This window comes from Eretmochelys imbricata, chromosome 1 (assembly GCF_965152235.1).
Source record: "Eretmochelys imbricata isolate rEreImb1 chromosome 1, rEreImb1.hap1, whole genome shotgun sequence".
NCBI classification, from domain to species: Eukaryota; Metazoa; Chordata; order Testudines; family Cheloniidae; genus Eretmochelys; species Eretmochelys imbricata.
In genome coordinates this window covers 120,828,726-120,850,812 of record NC_135572.1, presented here as the reverse complement: position 1 = coordinate 120,850,812, position 22,087 = coordinate 120,828,726, and the positions used below count along the sequence as shown (strand labels likewise).

At 43.5% G+C, this 22,087-nt stretch overlaps 1 protein-coding gene across 4 annotated transcripts in view; it reads right to left on the bottom strand.

Annotated features, from left to right (window-relative positions):
- The window catches only part of MGAT4A (alpha-1,3-mannosyl-glycoprotein 4-beta-N-acetylglucosaminyltransferase A), a 152,145-nt gene that overhangs the window by 51,481 nt on the left and 78,577 nt on the right, over window positions 1-22,087 (bottom strand). For all 4 annotated transcript variants that reach the window (XM_077814680.1, XM_077814697.1, XM_077814705.1 and 1 more), the window contains exons 6-8: window positions 3,603-3,649; window positions 2,846-2,959; window positions 2,071-2,146 (exon numbers count right to left, since the gene is read on the bottom strand). In XM_077814680.1, coding sequence (XP_077670806.1) covers window positions 2,071-2,146; window positions 2,846-2,959; window positions 3,603-3,649 — 237 coding nt within the window. The remainder of the gene's footprint in view (window positions 1-2,070; window positions 2,147-2,845; window positions 2,960-3,602; window positions 3,650-22,087) is intronic.

Here is a 22,087-nt window from a genome sequence, read left to right as displayed (position 1 = left end):
CCCTGCCCGCAGCCAGCCCATCTCCAGCCCCTGCCGCACCCCCTGCCCTACCTGCAGCCAGCCCCTGCTGCACCCCGTCTCCAGCCAGCCCCGCACCCCCTGCCCTGCCCGCACCACCCCCGCCAACCTCTGCCGCACGCACCCCCCTGCCCTGTCTCCACCCCCTGCCCTGTCTCCAGCCAACCCCTGCCACACGCACCCCCCTGCCCTGTCTCCAGCCAACCACTGCCGCACGCACCCCCCTGCCCTGTCTCCAGCCAACCACTGCCGCACGCACCCCCCTGCCCTGTCTCCAGCCAACCACTGCCGCACGCACCCCCCGCCCTGTCTCCAGCCAACCACTGCCGCACGCACCCCCCGCCCTGTCTCCAGCCAACCACTGCCGCACGCACCCCCCTGCCCTGTCTCCAGCCAACCACTGCCGCACGCACCCCCCTGCCCTGTCTCCAGCCAACTCCTGCCGCACGCACCCCCCTGCCCTGTCTCCAGCCAACTCCTGCCGCACCCCCTTGCCCCACATCCACTGGTGCCCTGCAGCTCCCATGGCAGTAACCCTGCACATCTGCTTCAATGAGGGGGGCAGGGAGCAGCTGGGACCCACACATGTGCACACCCTAGGGTGACCAGACAGCAAGTGTGAAAAATCAGGACAGGGGGTGGGGGGTAATAGGAGCCTATATAAGAAAAAGACCCCAAAATCGGGACTGTCCCTATTAAATCAGGACATCTGGTCACCATAGCACACCCCCAGGGAGTGGCGGGGACCCACACATGTGAAATGGAGCTCATTTCTAGTTCAGACCCATCTTTTTAAAAAAGAACTTTAGGTAGGGTTAACATACATCTGTATTTTCCCGGACATGTCATACTTTTTGGTTCTTAAATCGCTGTCCGAGAGGAATTTTCCTGGGAAAATACGGACGTATGGTAACCCTACTGGTACAAAAAATACAGACTGTGGCACATCCTTTAAATCAGAACTTTTTATAGGGAACCGGTTGTTAAGATTTTGACAGCTCATCACTGCTTACAACTATCAAAGAAAGGGTGTGCTCACACACCAGTTTGAATGAGATTTTAGCTCAACCCATAACAAGGTTTCACCCAGCTCATAACAGTATAACATACATTTTTTTTAATCTATGTACATTCAATCTTTCAGATGTCCTGCCAAGTCTTAAAGCGTCACTGGACTCAGTGGCCTCCCATTTTAGAAAAAGGGAGTCATGGTTAGTTAACCACCAAGATAGGTCAGTTTTTAAAAAATTCTCACTTTAATTCACCTTCATTTTGGGACCCCCACAGCTAATTTTCTTCTTTTCTCCCTGTGTATAGATATAAGTTCCATACTGTGATTAGGTGGTTTTATATGTCAGTAAGGGGCAGTGTTGGCAGCAAATGTTGCCTGAAGAAAACATGCTGCTGTTTCTTCTAATAGCAACTCAAGCCCTAAATGTATTTGAGGGGGAGGAGAAGGTGGGGTTCTACCTGAAAGCAGGAATAAAAGGTGAAATCGACTCAGGGCTACATTTAAGTTTATTTTAAATTTTTCAGAACTGTTACAGCTTTTACCACAATCTTATCTTTTAGTTAAAAGCAGTGAATCTAGCAACACACTTAAAAGAATCTGTATTCAATACACAGTCACATTAGCTTATGTGCCAAAGGACACAAAAACTGTATCTAGGCCTCTTCAAAACCAATTAAAAATAATGCAGCATCTAGAGCTCTACTTCCACCAACAACTATTCTATTGTTTCTTTGCATCATAGAGGCTCCACTCCTATCCCTTTCTTTGGCATATGAAAAAATTAAATAGTCTGTGTTCCTTCATGTTTTTTGCCACATCAGCAGTTTTTTGCCACACTTATGCATATAGACAACTGGCTTTCCAGTTTAGGCAGTGTATGTAATTCAACTTATACACATTCACTAATACTATAATATCCATAATTGCAATCATGCTACAAATATATAATCATTCTATTTATATTCTATTTAGGTTTTTATGATGTGCCTATCACCAAGGCATCTTTGAATAGCTTTACACATCAAAGAACAGCGATTTACCTGAATATAATAAATGCCCTTTTTCTGGGCATACATCATAAGAAAACAATAGTCCAAGTTTTGTTTTGTTCGCCATCTGAAATTAAATGTTAAAAAAAAAGTCAAGGAATTACAAAATAAAAAAAAATTCACAATACATAGTGAATTGCATAACAAAGAATGACAAGTTACTACACATTATTTGAATGATAGAACAATTATATCAGGCATTATTCTCCCAGGAAAGCCTCTGTCTGAAAAAATCCAAAAAAAAACAGGTGAATGCCCCCCGCCCCTCTGTATGCTGTAACACAAAAAGAGGAATGATCCAACTGAATCTGATATTTTGCAGCTATTTAAGCTTTCTTTAAAAATATATTGGGTATTTCAAATGGTAAGTGAGCAATACTGTTGAGTTTCATACACTGTTCTATTCCTGACAGCACGAAGGAAAACAGAAAACAAGAACAGACAACCTACATGATGTTATGCAACAAAAATTTTATACGCTGTTATATTCTGAACTCCCACTGCATCTTCCCAGAATTTAACATTAAAGGAAACCCACAAAGCTTAACATTTAAGCTTCAATCCTTAAGAAAAAAACATGCAGGAAGTGCTTCATGCAGATGCAGAGATTCACCCATGCGGTTTTTTTGTTTGTTTGTTTGTTTTTTTGCGCAGAATTAGGGCCTTTTTTCCCCACATAATTTAAAGAATATATGAAAAATGTTTCCAGAATTCACACTCAGTCTGGCATTACATAAACAAGAAAGGTCTGAGGGAAAAATCTTACCTGACTCTTTCTTTTGAGTCTCCAAATGTCTCTTTTAAATTTGTCAAGTCAGGATAGTAAGTTGCAGGTGGGGATATTATTTCCACCAAGCCAGAACTGATTTCTGTAGAAAATCTATCATCAGAAACATCAAGTAAATAAGTGCAGTAGGACTATTTATTTATTTATTATTGGTGCAGTTACTGTGTCTGACATAAAACATATTTGTAATCATTTGGAACAAATGCATAATGTTACTTCACAATATATCAGAATGAAGGCTCATCTTCTAACTTTTATGATATGCAGGATTTATGTCTGGTAAAATTACATTCTTAATTTATGTTGACAGCATAATACGGCAGTACAATTTTTTAAACAAGCAACATAAAACAAAACTAGTATTAAAAGTTATTTTCCTAAGTGAGTCTTCCAGAACAATAACTCCTCCTTTCTACACTATAGTCTAGTTAATCTAATGATGTCAATTTTTAAAATACCTGCGCTTTCCCTTCTATAGCTCAGTTTGAGCATACCACTGCAAAGGATAGCATGAATGCAGATGTCATAGAATCCATTTATGTCACGCCAAATCCACTTAATCCCATTTACTGTTTTACAGTTTAACCTACTTAATTACTTCCCCTTGGTTTGTCTTCATGCGCTTATTTTTTCTGAAACCAAAACCATCCTGAGGAAAAAAAAGGAGTAACCAAAACATTTCCTTCACACCACAGCTTTGTTAAGAAAACAAAACAAAACAACCCCCACAACTTACTCTTTCTCCAGGATTGCTACAACGCTGTGTACATAGTCAAGATCTGTCTGGAAAAGAAAAAAAAGAGCAGTTTTGGAGCTACACTTTTCCCCTTTAAAAAGAAAAGGTGTTTTAAATTGTGACATTTCACAACCATAATTTTAGAACACAAGGTGTTCAAACAACAGAGAAAAGGGATTTTTTTTTTAAACTGGAGACGTAATTAAAAATAGTAACACTTTTTAAATGTGTGCTGCAAAAAAAGTTTGGTGGGGACTGACGTGAAATGAGATTCATGCCAGAAGAATTAAAAGTTAATCACATTTATTTTTTTCTAAACCTACAAAAGTGATATTACGTCTACGAAGTGTTCTATGTAGTGAAACTGCTCATTAAAAAAAATCATAAGAAAAATTTAAAGTCTAGTATTTGCACTGCTCAGGTGAATTTGTAGTGAAGTAACTAGAACCAACTAGCTGCATTAGATTTCAAGACACCCTCATAATTTGAGTTTTTTGTTTTGGCAGTGGGATAGTGCCAATATCTATGCTGAGAGGAGCAGTGAGGGGGGCTTGAAGGCATATTCTGGTACTGGGAAGTGTTCTGGCTCTAGTGCTGGCACAGGTTTCAGCGTGGATATTGGTGGGCCTGTCTTTCTCGCTTTAGATGGCGGTGCTGGTGTGCTGGTGCTATCCTTCGTTGATGCTGAGGGCTTCTTTCTCAGTCCAGAATCATCTCTGCGGGATAGACGTATTGCCTCTCCACGCTGTGTTTGCACTCGGTGTGTGCGTGCCTTTCTGCTCTGGAGGATGGAGTTGGGTCTTTCTTCCCCACCAACCCAAGGTGGGCACGGTCAGTATCGAAGATGCCAGTGCCTGCACAGATGGTTTTGGTGCCTTCTTCACCTTCCTTTTCCTTTGGAACCAGGGGTGTGGCGCCTAGTCATCAGAGTACTTTCCTAAGACAAACTTCTCTGTTCCTGTCTCGATCCAGGAGTGGAGACATCCTCCAAAGTTACCCTCCTGGATTGCTCCAAGAGGTGTAGTTTGAACGTGACATCCCAGGATTTCTGGGTGCGGGACAAAAAGAGCAGCAGATATACTTACTGGGGATGTGTGCTTGCTTCCCCAAGAGAGAACAGGCATCTGCTCTGTTAGTCTACCACAGGCATTAGTACACTGAAGGAAAGACAGGGTTTGAACCTAGTGAGTTTTGAATACACCATAGCTAGTGGTTGCCACAAAGCACCTCACAGAATCATAGAATAGAATATCCGGGTTGGAAGGGACCTCAGGAGGTCATCTAGTCCAACCCCCTGCTCAAAAGCAGGACCCATCCCCAATTAAATCATCCCAGCCAGGGCTTTGTCAAGCCTGACCTTAAAAACTTCTCAGGAAGGAGATTCCACCACCTCCCTAGGCAACGCATTCCAGTGTTTCACCACCCTCCTAGTGAAAAAGTTTTTCCTCATCCTGCTGTACAGGGGCATGTCCAGGAGGGTCTCCCCAATCTGCCTTAACTACTACTATTTTTTTTTGGGCAGGGTTGATGAATTGGGGGGAGAAAGACCAACAAAACTTAAATGAAGAAATTAATTAAAGGGAGAATCGAGAAGACATTTCTTCACTCTTCAGAGAAGAGTTACAGAAATCAGAAGTGGGTTGAGTCACAGGCCAGGTTCTGTCTCACTACCATGGGCAGAAGAGGGAGCTGAGGGAGGGGCCAGGCCGCTCTGCCCTTTATTCCCTTGTATGGCTCCACTAAGAGGCACAGGGCATACCAGACAGTCCCACCAGACATTGCTAGTCAAAAGATTCCAAGCTTACAACTATGTAGTGCTTGCACACCTATGGTGGGATCCATGCATACCTGAAGAATTACTAGTTTTAGGAAAAATATTTACAGATAAACAAGTTTTCTACAAATAGACAACTCGAAGTCAGATTATTTCTCTTGGAAATAAAGACATTAAAACGGTCATTTATAGTATCTATTAAGGCCCCAAATCACATGCTTAAGTGCTTTCTTAAATAGAGATGGTCTTATGAATCAGGGTCTAAATTTTACTAGAGACAAATTTCTACTAGCAATCTCTTAAGTCTGATTTAAATAATGTTGCAAAAATAACAAAGTTTTACAAATCACTTCAATCAAATCCTGACCTTCTATAAGGTAAAGGTCACCAACATTCTAAACCTGCCATATTATACAACCTATTCTTCTGTAATATGTACCCAATTCTGGAAAAAGTGAGCCTTTTAATTTATAAATCAAAGCTGAAATCAGTCTTTGTTACAGTTTTTAATCTAATACTCTGAGGAACTGATTATCAATTTTCAAAAGAAAATTTTTAGCCTTTGACAAATCAAAGTAGATTCTGGAAGTTCATCAGAATGCTTTATTTACAGCCTCTTGCTGGTTACTCTTACAAATGATGGAAAACAAAGGGATAATTTATGCTCTTCTGTTGATGTGCCCATAACTCAGATTAGCATTAATGAGCTATGTGCACTGAAAGGAGAATCTGCCCCAAGAATTTCTATAGCAACATTAATCCTGTTTGATTAAGGTTACGATCCTTTGATTTTCATCACCATTTCAATTAAGAAAACCTGCTTTCATATTAACTAAAGTCCATTATAATGCCTAACAGAAAGCATCTTGAAATGTATGGGAATAAGTTTCCTCCTGAAAGAATTCTGAATGAAAACTTTAAATATGTCAACATGCCTCATATCAAAAGCATACAACTGTTAGGTAGTCTTCTCCGTTCTCAAACTGAATCAGGTTAGATCTGACTAGTAGGTGTATGGAAGACCTAATACAGCAAACATTCAGTAGACAGCACTATTAAACCTATGCCCCGGAATAGTGAGAGAGGTTATTGCTGCTGGAGGTGCCACCCTCCGAAGGAAAAGACACGTAGTGATTAAAAGATTCAAGGCCAACTTTTCACAAGAGCAGAAGCATTAGACCTGGTGTCCTGGAAAAATTACAACTCAGGTGGTTATACTCTTATCTGTTAGCAGGTGTTAGCCAATCCAGTGCTAAGATTTTTCATACCCAGTGCCTCCTCTTAAGAAGGCTGGCTGGCAGCCAGGCAGGCAATCTTTTCCCAGGTAAGACCTTCCAGAACTAGAGAGAAGCCTTTTTGCCAGCCAGCTCTAGTCTAACTAAGCAGCCACTTTGCCAAAGACCTTTTGTTTTGTTTTTCTCGACCTATTAGTAGGTTCTTAGTGGGTGCATATTGCCACATTGTGGCAAGCACAGCAAGTGTGACAAATTTGTTTTTCCTTGATATGGCTGCCACCAATATATACAGTCACTATGTGTGACGAAGTGGGACTGTTCTTAATGTTTTATCTGAATATTGTGGGGGTGCCTCAGTTTCCCCTATGCAGTTCTTAAGTATCTAGGTGGTGGGATAAGGGTGTATGATCGTTGCAGAGTCCTAGAGGGCAGGTGTGTGCAGGGATCTGGACACAGAGAATGGCCAACACCCTGTTTCCTGGCAACTGATGGCCTGGCCCTTCCCCCCTGCAAGGTGATAGCTAAACAGTTGGAGAACAAAGGAATCAGGTGACCTCCTGGCCCGGGAAAGGGACAAAGCCCAGAGGAGGAGGGGCTGGAGAGAATTTCAGTTTGACGCTGGCTGGGGATGAGGAGTGAAGTGCAGATGTGGTTGTCAGGCTCACTGCCCCCCAAAATGGACCCGGCTGAGCGGTCCTGTTCTCTGTACCTACAAGCTCTGTTTCAGAACATGTTCTTGTCGTCTAATAAACTTCTGTTTTACTGGCTGGCCGAGAGTCATGTCTGACTGTGAAGTTGGGGTGCAGGACCCTCTGGCTTCCTCGGGACCCCACCTGGGCAGACTTGCTGTGGGAAGCGCACGGAAGGGCAAAGGATGCTGAATGCTCCGAGGTCAGACCCAGAAAGGTGGAAGCTGTGTGAGCTTTTTGCCCTGCAGACAGTCTGCTCACAGAGAGGAGACTTCCTCAGAGTCCGGACTGGCTTCGTAGGGAGACACTATGCCCACGGGAGAAAATTAAACACAAAAAGAACTAGACAGGAGAAGGACAGGAAACAGTCAGGAGTTGTTGGGCTGAGTGGGAACTACTCTGAGAACCATCTGACCAGCGTGGATAGATTCAATTAGTAACCATGAGAAATTGTGCAAACTGAGACCAGCAGAGTTAGTTCACAGAAACTTCCTGCTTTTAATGGAAGAGGTGACTAATGTCCTGGTAGAATGAGTTCTAAAGCTCCTCTGCATAGAGAAAGCCTCCCAAAGAACCAGAGTGCTGGAAACAAACTCCACTGGGCAAGGACAACACTTTCTGCCTTTTCAGAGATACCTCAAACAGGACAAAGAGAGGTCTATAATAATCAAAAGGAAGTACTCCAGGAAAAACAACATGTAAGGGTTCTTCAGGCTTCCAGGGAAGGCTACTTAGTATCCATTCCATCTTGGGCTAGAGGAAGATCTGGTGAACTTAAGCTCTGGCTCATAAAAATAATGTTCATTGGGGCTTATATCTAGGGCCCTACCAAATTCAGACCATGAAATCTGGTCTTTTGTGTGCTTTTAGCCTATACTATTACAGATTTCATGGGGGAGACCAGCATTTCTCAAACTGGGGGTCCTGACCCAAAAGGGAGTTACGGGGGGGGGGGTTTGCAAGGTTATTTTAGAGGTCATGGTATTGCCACCCTTACTTCTGCCAGAAAGCAGCAGCTGTTGGCCAGGCGCTCAGCTTTGAAGGCAGCACTCTGCCAGCAGCAGTGAAGAAGTAAGGTGGCAATGGTGGCAATAACATGCCACCCCCACCCTTACTCCTGCGCTGCTGCCTTCAGAGCTGGGCAGCCGGAGAGTAGTGTCTGCTTACTGAGGGCCCAGCTCTGCAGGCAGCAGTGCAGAAGGGTGGCAATACCATACCATGCCGTCCTTACTTCTGCACTGCTGCTGGAAGAGGCTCTGCCTTCAGAGCTATGCTCCCGGCCAGCAGCCGCAGCTCTCCAGCTGCCCAGCTCTGAAGGCAGCACCACCACTACCAGCAGCGCGTAAGTAAGAGTAGCAGAACTGCAGCCCGCCCTACAATAACCTTGCAACTCCCCGCATAACTCCTTTTTGGGTCAGGACCCTACAATTACAACACCATGAAATTTCAGATTTAAATAGCTGAAATAATAAAATTTACTATTTTAAAATTCCTTAGACAGTGAAATTGACCAAAATGGACCGTGAATTTGGTATGGCCCTACTTATATCTGACTAGTGACTTCCTTTCAGAGACATCACTTGCTCATCCTAGAGGAAGAAGATGACAAAAGCTTTTGTCTATTCATTCAGGAGGCTAACATTTTCTGAACACTCTTTCAAGGATGAATCCAAGATATCTCCACAGAGACAGATCCCTCAATGTGTAGGGGAGAAAATGAAGATATAAACAAATTTCCCCTTGAAAGGGATGAATCCAAGGCTGTGCTGAGCCAGAGCAGAAAAGCCAAGAAAGTGAGTCTCTAAAGAGATGGGACATATCAATGAGTGTGCTAGAGAGTCACCAAAGAAAGAAACTTGGGAAAGGATGTCTTGTTAGGTGGAACTCCATAAGCCAATGAACTCCCACCTTATAGGTGTAGCAGGCATAAATAGCCATGGTGATTTCAAAGCCCACCAGTTCAAAGGCTTTCTCGACCATGCTTTGAATCTTCTTGTGAAGGTAGTCAGAAAGGATTAGGCTGATCTCCAAGGACAAATGTCACACCGTGTATAAACCTTTTGGTGTATAAACTACTCCTGGGCAAATTCTGCGCCAAAAAAATAAAAATTCTGCAAAATTCTGCATATTTTGTCAAAATAAAAATATAATTACATCAGTTTCAATTATTTTTGGTCATTTATTAATACCTGTCAGCAAGTATGTCTATAACAATACAGACAACAAAAAAGATTCAGGAAATGTTTTTTGACAGATAGATTCCTTACTAGGCATATTAATACAGAACTCTGAGTAATAATTCATTTAAAATACAATACAGAACCATATTTCCCGCACCTCTCAGAAGCAGTGCAAAGGCCCCGGGAGTAAGAGTAGTGGAGGAGCTGAAGGAGAGGGAAATTGCTGGAAAAAAGCCTGAATGTGAACTTGGGAGGGTTGTTGGGTATGGGCGGGAAAAGTATGGAGCAAGTTTTCTGGGGCGGTGGGAAGGGATTATTAGGGAGCTTCCCACATGCAGACCCCTAGCCTCTCTTATTTAGTCAGGCACATCTGCCCCTATCCCCATGTCCCTCCACCCCCACTCAGACACCCACTCCCCCCATCCCCATGTGTCCTTGTATGCCTTCCCAGTGTGTCTCTGTGCCCCCACCCAGCCACCCCATCCCTATGTAGCTCTGCACCCCCTCCCCCATTGCCATATGGCCCTGCATCTCCCTCCCCACTGTGGCCCTGTGCCTCCACTCCCATTCAGCCTCTGCCCCAGTCTGTCTTCCCCCACTAGCCCTTATGAGCCCCTGTCTGATCTCCCCAGCACCCCATGCTGTCTGTCTCCCCATAATCCTTGTCTCCTGACCTGGCCCACTGCAAAAAAGGCTCTCTCTCTTCCCTAGCTGGCTGGGAACTGCTGTGTTCTATTGCCACTGCGCCTGCTGGTGGGCAAAAGGCAGAACTGAAGCAACACTTTGGCAGAAGCTTTTTTCTGCACAAAAAATTAAAAATATGCACAGCTCATTAATTATGTATGTGTGCAGTAGTGCAGAATTCCCCCAGAAGTAATAAATCTATGATCTTATGTTTGCCACGGAAAACCTGGTAAAAGTCCAGAACGTCCAAGAAAAAGCTTACAATTAAGGGGCCTGATCGCAGGTGTTCAAACCAGGAAATCACTTACGATTAGGGCTGTCAAGCAATTAAAAAAATTAATCTCGATTAACTGCAGTTTTAATCACACTGTTAAACAATAATAGAATATCATTTATTTAAATATCTTTGTATCTTTTCTTTATTTTCAAATATAGGTTCTGGGCTGGGGGCTCTGGGTTCCAGCCACTCTCAGGATTTCAGCCCCACGCCTCTGCCGTCTCCAGAGCTCCAGGCTGGGGCTTCTGCCCCTTGCTGCCATTGCCTCCCTCCTCATCCAGTTAATGGCAGGTATTCACTTTGATTAACTGACAGCCATAGTTACTATCATTGCTGCTGAGCTCAAAATCTCAAGTTACTGGCCCAATGGGAGGGGCTCTTTGAGGTGGTGAGGCAAGTGGGCCCCAGTTGACTATGAGGTCTGACAGCTGAAATAAAGATCTACCACGTGAATCTTTTACAAGTCTGGAAAAACCAGTAGGGTTTTATTATAACCCTCACCCTCCAGAGCATAAATTAAGACTGTAGGCATCCTTGACACAAACATCTGAGACTGTATGGATAGGAGAGCAGCTGTAGTCTGAACAAAAAGCCCAAGTGCAGCAACTAGTCGCTACATTCCCCAGTGTTCTTGTTCTAACTAGGACAAACCCACCCTAGAATATCACCATAACAAGACTGCACATGCCCAAAAGATTCTTCTGCCACTCCCCCGTAAAATGTGGGACACAGTTCCGGACGTACTATAGGCTATACTGACCCTAGAATTAGTAGAAGAATAGCACAATGAATGGAGAAGCCCCACTGTGCTTGTGCCAAACCCTGAAGGCTCAACACGCTTCTGCATTGATTTTTGAAAGATTAATGCTGCTTCAAAATTCAACACAATGGATAAAGGAAGATGAGCTGTTAGAACAGCAAAGAGCAGCCAGATACTGATGACTTTAGCCCTCAGGACAGGATACAGGCAGATACCCTTGACACCACAATCGCAGGGAAAAAATACTTTTTCCAAAGCCTTGGGTTTATGTCAATTCTCCATCGTGCTTTTTTGCCTCCACAGGGAAGCAAGAACTTTTCAGAAACTGATGGACTGGATTCTGCAGCCACATAGACAATATGCAGCAGCCTCCTTGGTTAACACTATTTACAGCCAAAACTGAGATAGCCACAAAAGACATGCTGCAGTAGTCCTCCAGACCCTCACTGATATAGGTCTGAGAGCAAACCCAGCAAAATGGAAAGTGGGAAATCATGAGGTCACACATGTAGGCTACTCTGTGGAAGAGGGCTGACTATGAGTAAGGCTGAGAGTCTGTCACAGAGGTCACAGAAGTTACAGATTCCGTGACGTCGGTGACTTCTACTGTGGCTGGTGCTGGCTCAGGGGCTGCCCGAGCTGGACAGCCCCTGGGCCAGCAGCAGCAGTTTGGGTGTTTGGGGGACGGGGCTCAGGGCTAGGGGCATGGGGTTGGGGAGTGCGCTTACCTCAGGGTGGGGGCTGCCCGGCTCCCACTGGTATGGCCAACCTGGAGCTCCTAGGCAGCGGAGAGGTCCCCACTCCCACAGCTCCCATTGGTTGCGGTTCCTGGCCAATGGGGGCTGTGGCAGCCAGTACTTGTGGTGGAAGCAGTGGAGCCCCTGCCCTGGCCCCTGCCTCCGCCACCTAGGAGCTGCAGGGACGCGAAGCCGGGTACGTAGCCTCTGCCAGCCCCACCAACCCTCCTCCCCCAGCACCAGCAAGGGTCCCGGGCTGTGCACCGCGACCTGGCCCCCGCCCCTCCTCAAGTACCAGTGAGGGTCCAGTGGCCCAGCCCTCCCCTTCCCCAGCACCACTGGGGGTCCCAAGCCCCCTTCCCCAGGAACTGTGGTGCCCCCAGACTGCCACTCCCAGAGCACGCATGGCCCCCTGCCCAAGTTTTAGTCACAGCAGGTATTTTTAGTAAAAGTCATGAACAGGTCACGGGCCCGTGAATTTCTGTTTACAGCCCGTGACCTGTCCATGACTCTTACTAAAAATACCTGTGACTAAAATGTAGTCTTAACTATGAGAACTAGTCATAGAACGCCAGAGTTGGAAGGGACCTCAGGAGGTCATCTAGTCCGTCCCCCTGCTCAAAGCAGGACCAATCCTCAATTTTTGCCCCAGATCCCAAGTGGCCCCCTCAAGGATGGAACTCACAACCCTGGGTTTAGCAGGCCAATGCTCAAACCACTGAGCTATCCCTCCCCCCCCCACTTTTTTTACATTGTAAATGGTATTTTTTTTAATTCTCGAGATAAGTGACATGTAAAGAACCAGTAGAGATTTCTGAGCAATGTAACCATTAACACCCAACAAAATTCAAGCCTTAATAGCTTGTCCCACCCTCACAAACAAACAACATTTCTTGGGACTGGCACATTATTACTGATGTTTAGTGCAATGATTTGCCACTATTGCAGTTCCCTTCATAGATCTAGTAAAGAACAGATGTTCAAAAAGGTTCCAGTGATCTGAGGCCAGCGACAAGGCCTTTAAAGACTCTAAAGGACTGTGTGCATCATGAACTAGTTCTTTTTAATCCAAACTTTTCAAACAGGTTTACATTGCAAACTGATGCCTCAGATGAAGGGCCAGTGGCAGTTCTTCTGCAAGAAGTTTAGGGAGAAGAACTCCCCATTCTCTACATCAGTGGTTATCACCAGGGGTATACCTACCCCTGGAGGATATTCAGGGGGTACATCAACTCATCTAGATATTTGCCTAGTTTTCCAACAGGCTACATAAAAAGCGAAGTCAGTACAAACTAAAATTTCATACAGACAATGACTTGTTTGATGCATGCCTGAAGGACAAATGGTAGATTCTACTGAATCATCTGGTGTCTTCCGCTTGATACAGGAGATCTTCAAGGTCTTGGTGAAATGAGCTTTAAAGTACCTTTATTTGTCCTAGGATGCTAATTTAGGATTCTCTAGAGCCTTGAGCATAGATGAGATCAGATTACATTCAATTCTCTCCCTCCAAAATGTCCCCCTCTGAAAAAGGAAACAGTGAAAAGCACTCTATTTTTTTGCCAGGGCAAAGGGGGCCAAGAACAGATTCTTACAGACATTTGATGAGAGGGAAAGGAAGATCTCAAGTGGGCAGAAGCAGCCTTTCTTTGGAAGTTTCTTGGGAAAGGAGCAGGATGAGAGAGCAAAGAAGCAGACACCCAGCTGATCCAGTCCATGTTTCCTTCGTGAAGATTCTCCCCCTCACTCAGAAGAAGAGGGGGTCAGTCTAAGAGGGGGGAGAAACTGGATGTCTCCTAGATGACTGAATCTTGAGACTTCTGATCACTCTGGTCTTCTAGTTTGCTATCCTACAAATCCTCTGTGTCAGCAGGAGGGTGCTGAAGCATGGCACAGACATGCAGGTTCAGAGTCACTACTTTCACTGCTTCTACCAGGCCTGGCAGAGGCAGTTCTACCTGAGGGAATGAAGGAGAGGGTCAACTTGCACAGAATGCTACTGTTATGAAAGGCTTAAAAGAGATAGTAAAAGCATCCGATGAAGTGAGCTGTAGCTCACGAAAGCTTATGCTCAAATAAATTTGTTAGTCTCTAAGGTGCCACAAGTACTCCTTTTCTTTTTGCAAATACAGACTAACACGGCTGCTACTCTGAAACCAGTAAAACATTTTATTTCTGCCCTTTCTCCACTGCTGCATCTGTGGGTCTTCTGTCATCTTGCTGCTGCGGGTCTCTCCTAAGGCCTTGGAACAAAGATAGTGCCTTTCTAAAGAGACACCAGCTATAGCTGCTCCAGTGACCTGATATTACACTTAGAATTGATGTGAAGAGGGATGAAATGGAGGGACTATAGGTGAAAATTACTGAATCTGAATTGGCTCCCACCTGTTGGATTGGTAGATGAGAGAAGACACACCCACTGTACATAAAGGTGGGCAGTTACATCAAGGAACAGCCATATTATAGAAAACACAAGTAACAATTCTTTACTAGACTTTGTTTTCAGTTGCTTATAATTCTGTCAAAATTTAACTATTTGGACTGAAATTTTCCATGCTGGGTGTCTGTTTCAGGCTAATTCCTCCTCTCCTGCTCCCCACTAAAAATGGTTCAGTTATTTCCTAGAGTGAGGTTAGGGAAAATAAGTTGTTTCCCCCCCATGTTAAAGAATTTTTACTACAGTTTCATTAAGAATTGTAGCACTTCTGTGCTTTGGAGCAGGGACTTGAAATTTGGCAAGTGGGATTGTCCTAGTGTCAAAGATGTACCTTTTGCCATCCCCATGAAAATCTGCTCAAATCTAACAACGTCATTAGTCTCTAAAAAGTCATCAGTTTACACATATTCCGAGGTTTATTCTCAGCATTATTCTCTTAAGATTCTATCCCACACACCTCCTATAGGCCAACCAGACTGCACATATAGCACTCCCACAGAATGACTAAGTATGCTCCAGCCCTGGGCTGGAGGGAAATGGGACTCTTCCTGCAATTGCTCCTTCCAGTTGCAGAGACCCACTGTAGTGCCAGGCCTCAGAACTGAGCGCAGGGAAATGATGTCTCCTGTGCTCTTAATGTTCTCCTTCTAGTGCCTAGGCAGTATGGAGGAGGAGAAGGAAACAGTCTGACTTGAAAGCCAGGAGTTGAGGAGAAAGCAGGGGCAGGGATTGGATGTAAGCAATGAGCAGTGGAGAACTGAGATGGCTGTCTAACCACTTCAGCACACCTATCTTCAGAACCTGAAACTGAACCTAGAAGTCCTGAGACTCTGCATTCCTCAGCTCTCTAGCAAGCATTTGTGAATCCTACTGGCAAAATCTGAATCTCTTCCCTCCTAAGGGCTGTTCAACCTAAAGGATAACAGCCTACTCCTGCTACCAGTTACTCCATTAGCTCAAGCAATAAAGGTATACACCATGGACCTAAATGTCCCAACCCCGATCACTTATGTAGTGGACAGTATGGTTCCACTTGATGGAATTTGTTTGTCCAGTTTGCTAGTAAGTCACATGCAAAAATATGGCAAAGGAATATTATGTTCGCAAAAACAAAGCACTCAAAATTCAGGAAGTGACAGAATTAACGGTTGCCAGTGCAATCTTAATTTGCCCCCCTTGTTGTTATATGTTGATGCACAATATGATTTCTATATGCAATAGATGATTTTAAAAAGAGCTGGCTGAGGAGCTCGCTGGACCATGAATGCTGATTTTCAATAAGTCTTGGAGAACTGTAGAAGTGCTAAAAGACTGGAAGAAAGCTAACATTGTGCAATTTTTTAAAATAGGTAAACAGAATGACCCAGGTAATTGTAGGCCTGCCAGGCTGACATTGATTCTGGGCAAGATAACAGAATGGCTCAATATGGGACTCAATTAATAAAGAATTAAAGGAGGGCAATGTAATTAATCCAAATCAAAACAGATTTATGGAAAACAGATCCTGTCAAACTAACTTGATATCTTATTTTGATGAGATTACAAGCTTTGTTGATAAAGATAATAATGTAGAGGCAATATACTTAGATTTATGTAAGGCGTTTGACATGGTATCACATGATATGTTTATTAAAAAAACAGAATGATACAAAATTGACATGGCACACATTAAATGAATTAAAAGCTGGTAACTGACAGGTCTCAAAATTTAACTGTAAATGGGGAATCATCATCAAGTGGGTCTGTTTCCAGTGGAGACTCAAAGGGACAGGTTCTTGGCAATACACTATTTAACATTTTTATCAATTACCTGGAGCCATAAATAAAATAATCTGTAGGACCTCCTCTTTACTGGAAATTGGAAGCTGTGTAGTTAATGAGAGAGAGGACTACAGGAAGAGAAAGGATGCTCTCATGCTAAGGCAGCTGAATGCCACGCTGGAGAACAGGATTCTATCCTTGCCTCACCCACAAAGTTACTATACTGATGCTAGGTACATCGTTTAAACCAAACTTTTCACAGGTGGCCATTAAGTGTTACTAATTTTCGAGGTGCCAACCTTTAGGCACTTAGGGCCTGATTTACATAAGTGCTGAGCACTCAGAACTGCAACTGAAATCAATGCCAGCTGTGCTTTGAACATATAAAGTTCTATACGAATGCTAAGATACTCTCAAAAATTAAGTTCTAGATAGGCACCCAAAGATAATGGATATTTAATTTTGGCCTCGATGTCTTTGAGCTTCAGTTCTTCAGATGTAAAATGGGGGTGATAATACCATAGTACTTCACAGGGATGATGAAAGAATAAATTGAACAGAAAACCTTCATTCTATCATTTCCTAAATTTAAGTGCTTGAGTTTCCAACCTTAACATTTTTTCAACATAATATGAATAAAGTTCAACCAGTATCAAGGTAAGTCTATAGGAGAAGGAAGATGAAAACGGTTAGTGACCTTGGGGAAGTTCAAATATGAGATTTTAAAATATGATTATTTAGCATGGAAAGGAGGCATAGGAGAGTGAGAGATAGTGTGTTGGGGGAGGGAGGAACAAAAACAGAGGTGTACATTATTATATTTTACCCAGATGTCTGATGTAAAGGTCACTGATTATTTTAACACGGACTTTGAGACTGTAGTATATTAATATTGATTGCTTTTCCCTCCTCTGTAAACAGTGTCTCACTTTACATACTAACTGGATGTAGATGGCCTCCAATAAGACATGCATAACTTTGCAAATTAGTTCTGTTCCCTCACCATCCTACATTCCTGGAACTGCATTTCGTACTAAACAAATAATATAGGGTTGCAGGAACAAAACCAGACTTGTATTAATAGATCTGGCATATTTGGTTAGTGAAGAAAACATGTTTTCAAAAGTGTTGAGAAATCTCAGTGCTGCTTTTGTGGAGATCAAGACACCATATGAAGGAGCGCATTGTTGTTGCTACAGTTAAGGTTGTTTTAGGCAATCTCTTACAAGCCTCACATTTATTAGTTTATACTACAACTCAGCCATAATAATTCATTCTGGGTTGAAATTTGGCATTCAGTTTCAGTCCTGGAGAAAACTGTTTTCATGATTAGTCTAAACTTTAAAGCTTTTAGCTAAAAACATGCTATGACCTGGAACACTTTAATATTTATTTGTATTTTAAGATCTTTAGGGCTAAAAGTAAAAATTTGCAAGCTATTAACTCATAACCTGGCTTGTTTTTGCAGTTAGTACACAGGCCTGGAGAACTGGGTTAGAAGTTACTGGATCAGCTACTGGCTCTTTCACAGACTGTGTAATCCTGAGCAAGTGCTTGTCTACACAGTGCAGCAATGTGCACTACATCGGTGTGATTTTTAAAGCACATTAATGTGTTGTCCACTAACTGGTCCGTGTAAACCCTGCTGGTGCACACAAAGTTCCCTATTGTGCTTTCCACATAGTACCTACATTAAAGCAACCTAGAGAACTTGTAGTGTGCACCAGCAGGGTCTACATGGATCTGCTAGTGCACTTTAGATTCACACCCCTGTAGTGCACAGTGCCGCACTGTGTGGACAAGCCCCAAGTCACTTTCCATGTCTGTGTTCTGTTTTGTGAAAAGGGATAGCAGTATTCAAACAATATTCAACAAGATGCATAAACACATACAACAATCTTTGCCTCTAAATGCATTTTTTCTAACAACCCAGTCTTTCTTGGTACTTTAATTGGATTTTTGAATGTTCATTGTATAACACAGAACTGCAAGTATAGCATATGCTCTGTATCCAAAGAGAAATGCTCCTGCCAACAGGCTGAGGTTTGTTTGCAGCAGGGACTGTGCTGGTGCTCTGTACTTCAGTTTACTATCTGCTGCTTCTGCCTACTGATATTGATGCCCTGAATCGTTCCGAAACTGGAAAAGAATTCCAAGATATGATAAAAATAAACTCTTATGTATGCAAACACTATTTACTGTAAAATAATTTAGAAAAAGAAGTTCTGGCAGTATATTTTAGAATAATCATCTGTGTGGTGCATTGATGTACATATTGCCTTTCAAAGAGAGTAGGAGATGTTCCCTACCAGGACATGCTCACAATTTAAGGAGTACAAGAACCGGCTCTTAATCACGTAAAACTCTCGAATTGTATTCTTATTGAGTCACATAGCAGCTATCTAACTCTGTGATAGTAATTGTTTTACATTCTAATTCCTTGCTTCGTCCTATATGCTTACAGGATGCAATTTTCAGAAGCACCTAAGTGACTTAGGAGGACTTTTGCTCCTAAATCACTTAGTTTCTTTTGAAAATCCTTTCCACTATGAAATCCTGAATAGGTATTGAGGAATTTTTTCCCTTGAAAATTTTGAAATGCCTTGCTCATGAAGATATATTGTCATCCTTTGCTCACACTGTTTTAAAGGTGGCAAATTAGAGATGCAATTAATATTTGGATTTATATTCACTTCATATGAATAGTTGCTATTTATAGGTATTTATATTTGAACAAATACTGAGAAACAAATAACCAGAGTGAAATCTGGACCTATTGAATTCAACAGCACAACTCCTATTGACTTCCATAGGGGCAGGATTTCACTTTGACTGACTATACTGGTGGCCATATTTCCTAAATCCTAAATCTCCTTCGAATGATTTCCCCACCCCTCACCCTACAGCATAAGTCAAGTTCAGGCAGAGAAATGCAAAGGGAAGCAAGCAAGGCACTAACGTCAGGGAGAGCATTAGGACACTGACTGGGAAAGGAAACAAAGCTAAAGGGAGTCAAGTTACTGTAAATTCAGAGAAAAAAGCTGCAGGGATGATCCAAACACTATCTACACAAGCCATACTGTTTAAAATGGTTTTTATCTAGGCTCACAAACTACACAACCTGTAACTATAAATAAATACATTGGAAACCATCGAGAGACATCTTTAAAAAGCAAAGGAGAAAATGATCCAACTCTGCCAAAACCAGTCATTCTATTTGTTGCAGTCATTTCTTCAAACTTACTGATCCCTTGCATCATATAGGATGGGGAGGATGAGTACAGTATGAAAATAAAACAAAAGGAATTAACTACCACAGAAGTCGTTTCCCTAAAATATGAATCTAACATTGCAAAATTGACAACTCTCTAAATTTTGTGTAATATGCAGGAAACAAGGAAAAATATGTTTGGGGGTGGAAATGCCAATGAATAACTACTTAGAAACTTTGGTTTGTTGTGCCTTTAGACATAACAGTTTAGGACTGCAGCCACTAAACAGGCTTGTGGTGTTTACATATAGCATGCTGCAGGAGTGGTGAATCTATGTAGGACAGTGAAGGAGAAAGAGAACGAAAGGATTAATCTTCAATAATAGTTTGCTATGGAGATGTAAATGGAGAAAGCATATATCCTCACCAAAGGGAACAAGGAAAGAGGATGGAAGGATTTGTGAATAGTCAGAATCGTGTTTTGGTTAAACTTGCCTACAATTCACCTTTCCCACTGAAATTAGCTGAAATGCTTCCAAGAAGATATCTTTCAGTGTAGCAGCTGTGTTAGTCTGTATTCGCAAAAAGAAAAAAGGTGCCACTAGTACTCCTTTTCTTTTTAAGAAGATATCTGTCACCAAGGCAACAAAATATAACAAAAACAAAACCCAAAGCAATCTGCAACCAGGATACATGTGGCTAGTTGCTGCTCCATATTACAGCCAGAAAATGTGAATGGCATAGTTTAGCAAGACTGCATTTTGTTATATATTTGTATTTGTAATACTATTCCCTTTCTTTCACCCTCAGATTGGGCAGAAAAAATGGTTACCTACCTTTCGTAACTGTTGTTTATCAAGATGCGTTGCTCATGTCCATTCCATTCTAAGTGTGAGCGCACCCAGATATACAGTTATCAGAGATTTTTGCCTTAGCAGTATCCGTAGGGTCGGCAGTAGCGCCCTCTGGAGTGCTGCGCTCATGCATCTGTATATTAGATGCCGCCGGCCCTACGCCCTCTCAGTTCCTTCTTGCCAGCAACTCCGACAAAGGGGCAGGAGGGCGGGTAATGGAATGAATATGAGCAACACATCTCGAAGAACAACAGTTACGAAAAGTAGGTAACCATTTTTTATTCTTTGAGTGCTTGCTCATGTTGATTCCATTCTAGGTGACTCACAAGTAGTACCCTTGGAGGTGGGCTCGGAGTTTACGGTTGTGCGGCTTGCAACACTGCTCTCCCAAATCTAGCATTGTCTCAGGCCTACTGGGTAAGTGCATAAGACTTAAATGTGTGGACGGAAGACCAGGTAGCAGCCCTGTAGATATTCTGGATCAGCACCCAGATCTTCTGGGCCAGGAAAGCCACTGAGGAAGCCTGTGCCCTAGTCGAATGGGCAGTCACAACCGCTGGTGGAGGCACGTTCGCCAGATCATAGCAGCAGCAGATACAGGCACTGATTCAGGATAAAGTTCTCTGAGTGGACACTGGACAACCTTTTATCCTGTCTGCCACCGTGACGAACAGCTGTGTTGACTTATGAAATGGCTTGGTCCTTTGAATGTAGAAGGCTAGTTCCCTCCTGATGTCCAGAGTGTGCCATCTGCACTCCTCCTCCGACTTGAGGTTTTGGAAAGAAGAAAGGTAAAAATAGGTCATGGCCTGTAAGAAACTGTGAAATCACCTTGGGCAGGAAAGTCAGGTGCAGACACAGCTGAACCCTGTCCTTGTGGAACACTGTATAGGACGGTTCTGAGGTGACCACCCTCATCTCAGAGACCCTGCAGGCAGTTAGCGCAACTAGCAACCAAACTTTCCAGGAGAGAAGGGAGCAGAAAGCCAGACGCTCAAAGGGGGGACCCATGAGCCACGGCAGCACAAGGTTCAGGTTGCAAGGAGGGACGGGGTCCCGGATGTGGGGGTAAAGTCACCCCACACCCTTGAGAAACCTGATCATCATGTCATGAGTGAAAACCAACCTGCCCTGGAGCAGAGGGTGGAAGGCCGAAATGGCAGCCAAGTGGACCTTAATAGATGAAACAGAGAGACCCTGGAGCTTGAGATGCAGAAGGTAGTCCAGGATTGACTGCAGCGAGCCCGCTTAGGCCTAATACCTTGGTCCGAGGATAAGCCCGAGGAGTGCAGTCTAGAGTTGAGCCTCACCACCACCACGGAGGCCAAAAGCGTGGCTGCCAAATCCGTAGTGTCCCAGGCGATCTGGAGAGTGCCCCTTGGCACTGCTATGCCCTTCTCCACTATTGTGGCAAACTCCTTGGCGTGGTCCTCCTTGAACTGGCCAAGGGAGTCCCACAGACTAAAACTGTAACTGCCAAACAGGGCCTGATGGTTAGATACCTGAAATCGCAGTCTGGCCATTGAATAAATCTGACAAAAAGATCCAGCCTCTTGGCGTTTTTATTCTTTGGGGCGCCGCTCGCCTGCCCTTTCATTAACTGTGAACACAACCAGTGACCCAGCTGGTGGGTGCGTATAGGGGTATTCAAACCCCTTTGCAGGGACATAATACTACTTTTCCATCTTTTTGGATGTGGGTGGAATGGAAGAGGGTCTGCCACAATGCCTTAGCGATCTTGAGGACCCCTGGGTGGACTAGCAGCATGACGTGGACCGGGGTGGTGGTAGAGATGATGTTGAAAAAGTCATCTGATTGCGCCTCAATTTCTAGATTTAGGTTGGCAGAAATCCTTTTAATGAGGGCCTGGTGCTCCTTAAAATAGT